Source organism: Mizuhopecten yessoensis, unplaced genomic scaffold (genome assembly GCF_002113885.1).
Source record: "Mizuhopecten yessoensis strain PY_sf001 unplaced genomic scaffold, ASM211388v2 hete_36091784, whole genome shotgun sequence".
Lineage (NCBI taxonomy): Eukaryota > Metazoa > Mollusca > Bivalvia > Pectinida > Pectinidae > Mizuhopecten > Mizuhopecten yessoensis.
The window spans coordinates 1-1,854 of record NW_018485944.1 but is presented as its reverse complement, the minus strand read 5'-3'; the positions used below and the strand labels follow the sequence as shown (position 1 = coordinate 1,854).

At 32.7% G+C, this 1,854-nt stretch overlaps 1 protein-coding gene across 1 annotated transcript; it reads left to right on the top strand.

The window, feature by feature from the left end:
• Positions 1-380: 380 nt before the first annotated feature.
• LOC110445039 lies at positions 381-1,697 on the top strand (the record flags this gene model as incomplete). Its single annotated transcript, XM_021489396.1, has 5 exons — positions 381-496; positions 757-912; positions 1,154-1,250; positions 1,449-1,522; positions 1,643-1,697. Coding segments are annotated over exons 1-5 (466 nt in total), but the record flags the coding sequence as incomplete, so codon positions are not given.
• Positions 1,698-1,854: the final 157 nt, after the last annotated feature.

Genomic DNA, 1,854 nt, shown 5'->3' with positions numbered 1-1,854 from the left:
TCAATGGATTGCAAGAATTTCTTCGATGTTAATGTTTGAAATTTTCAATTGTATGTTTCCTCCTAAATTGTCTTAAATAACATTCTTATTGTTTTCATATTCAATCATACCTAAAAGTCTTATTACTGTTTAGTATATCATGTTTACATCAATCTTTTATCCAAAAACTGATTTCGAGTCCTGATTTTCGTTAATGTTATCCTGAGAAAGGTGTTGGTGATTCCAGGTAACGATGACGTATATATACAAATTATTTTATCTGCTTATTTCTGAAAGTTGTGTTTAACAAATTCCATCAGCTATGAATAGGCTTCTGAGAAGTATGTATATTTATAGTTCGCTGACGTGCCATCAAATTTAGTCTTCCACGTAAGCTCAAAACTGGTTTCAACTTTCGTTTTGCGTTGTTTACATGGACCATTTTAACTTTTGTTTTATTAAGTGGAGTAGCATGGATCCGTTGAAGTGTCACGAATGTGCTGCAACAGGATTAATAGTAAGTGAAATAATTTGAAGTAATTATAAATGCACTGATACCACTGATAAGTTTGAACCAGTCAAAGTTTGCAAGTAAGAACTACCGAGTTGCTTCCCCTCACTCTTAAGAGAATATACACAATAAAATAACAAGAACGGGTCAAATGTACGGCTTTCAATTGACATGAAACGAATACGAAATTAAATCATCTGATTTGTTTCGATGTAAAATGTTCTTTTCATATTATAAATACATGTGTTTTTATTTCTTTTGTTAAGTCGGCGATCCGGTTGGACAAATGCTATCACATTTTCTGTATGAAGTGTGAAAGACGGCTTCCTGTGACAGAGCAAATACACAAAAGCCAGCATTTTCGAAATTGTTACAAATGCAGCGTTTGTGGTTTATATTGTCAATTAGACTCTACAACACAGGTAAGTTAACACATAACTATAGGTAACTACCCAAAATAAGCATAACTTGACTTTATTTACTTATATCTGATAGTCATCTTTTTGTAATATGGTCAAAAAAATATGCATTGATACTAATATTCCAAGGACACAATCGATCTTAAGATAAATAAAACACCTTGCAATAATATTATAGTATGCACTTATTTCTTTAAGTGAATGGCATGTATTTACATTGATTTTTATTGCTTTTCCCGTCTAGCTAAAGAATCAAGAATTGCAACGGTCTCGAGGTTTAAACGTGCCAGATAGTCGTCGGAGAAGGGAAGACCACTCTTCAACCACACATGGAAAATTACGTGAGCTTAATGCAATGCAATTAAATCAATATATGCAAGATAACTTAACAGTAAAAATAGAGATAAATGAACTCTTTTCGATTGACGAGATGTTAAATATTAAATTTTTTCGAATGTCTTATACCAGGATTCGTTACGCGATATATTTGCAATACTATTGTCGATTCTGCACAGAATTCCGCTGATTTTTCATTTCAGCTTCTCATCCTGAACCTGCCTACTGGACTCCTAATGACACTGTCCAGAACAAGAGGATCGAAGAGAAAGACCGGGTATGGAGTGATATCCAATTCAAACGTGATTCCGTAAATTGTTACATCATAATTATATTCATAGGATATATAGGGGGGCATCCAAGGGAAACTCATTTCACGATTTTATTTCATTTGTAGCGGATGATGGCAACCATGAAAACATCTTCAAAATCCAATGATGACTCGTATCGCTGTAAGTGACATTATTGTTTAGCATGTAATTATATTAATTAATGTATATACTAATTGTATCAATTGAATATCCATGTACTGTAAAGCGCTATAGAGTGGCTTATGTTATCTATATAGGGCGCTATATCAAATGTTGTATATTATTATTATTTTATTAT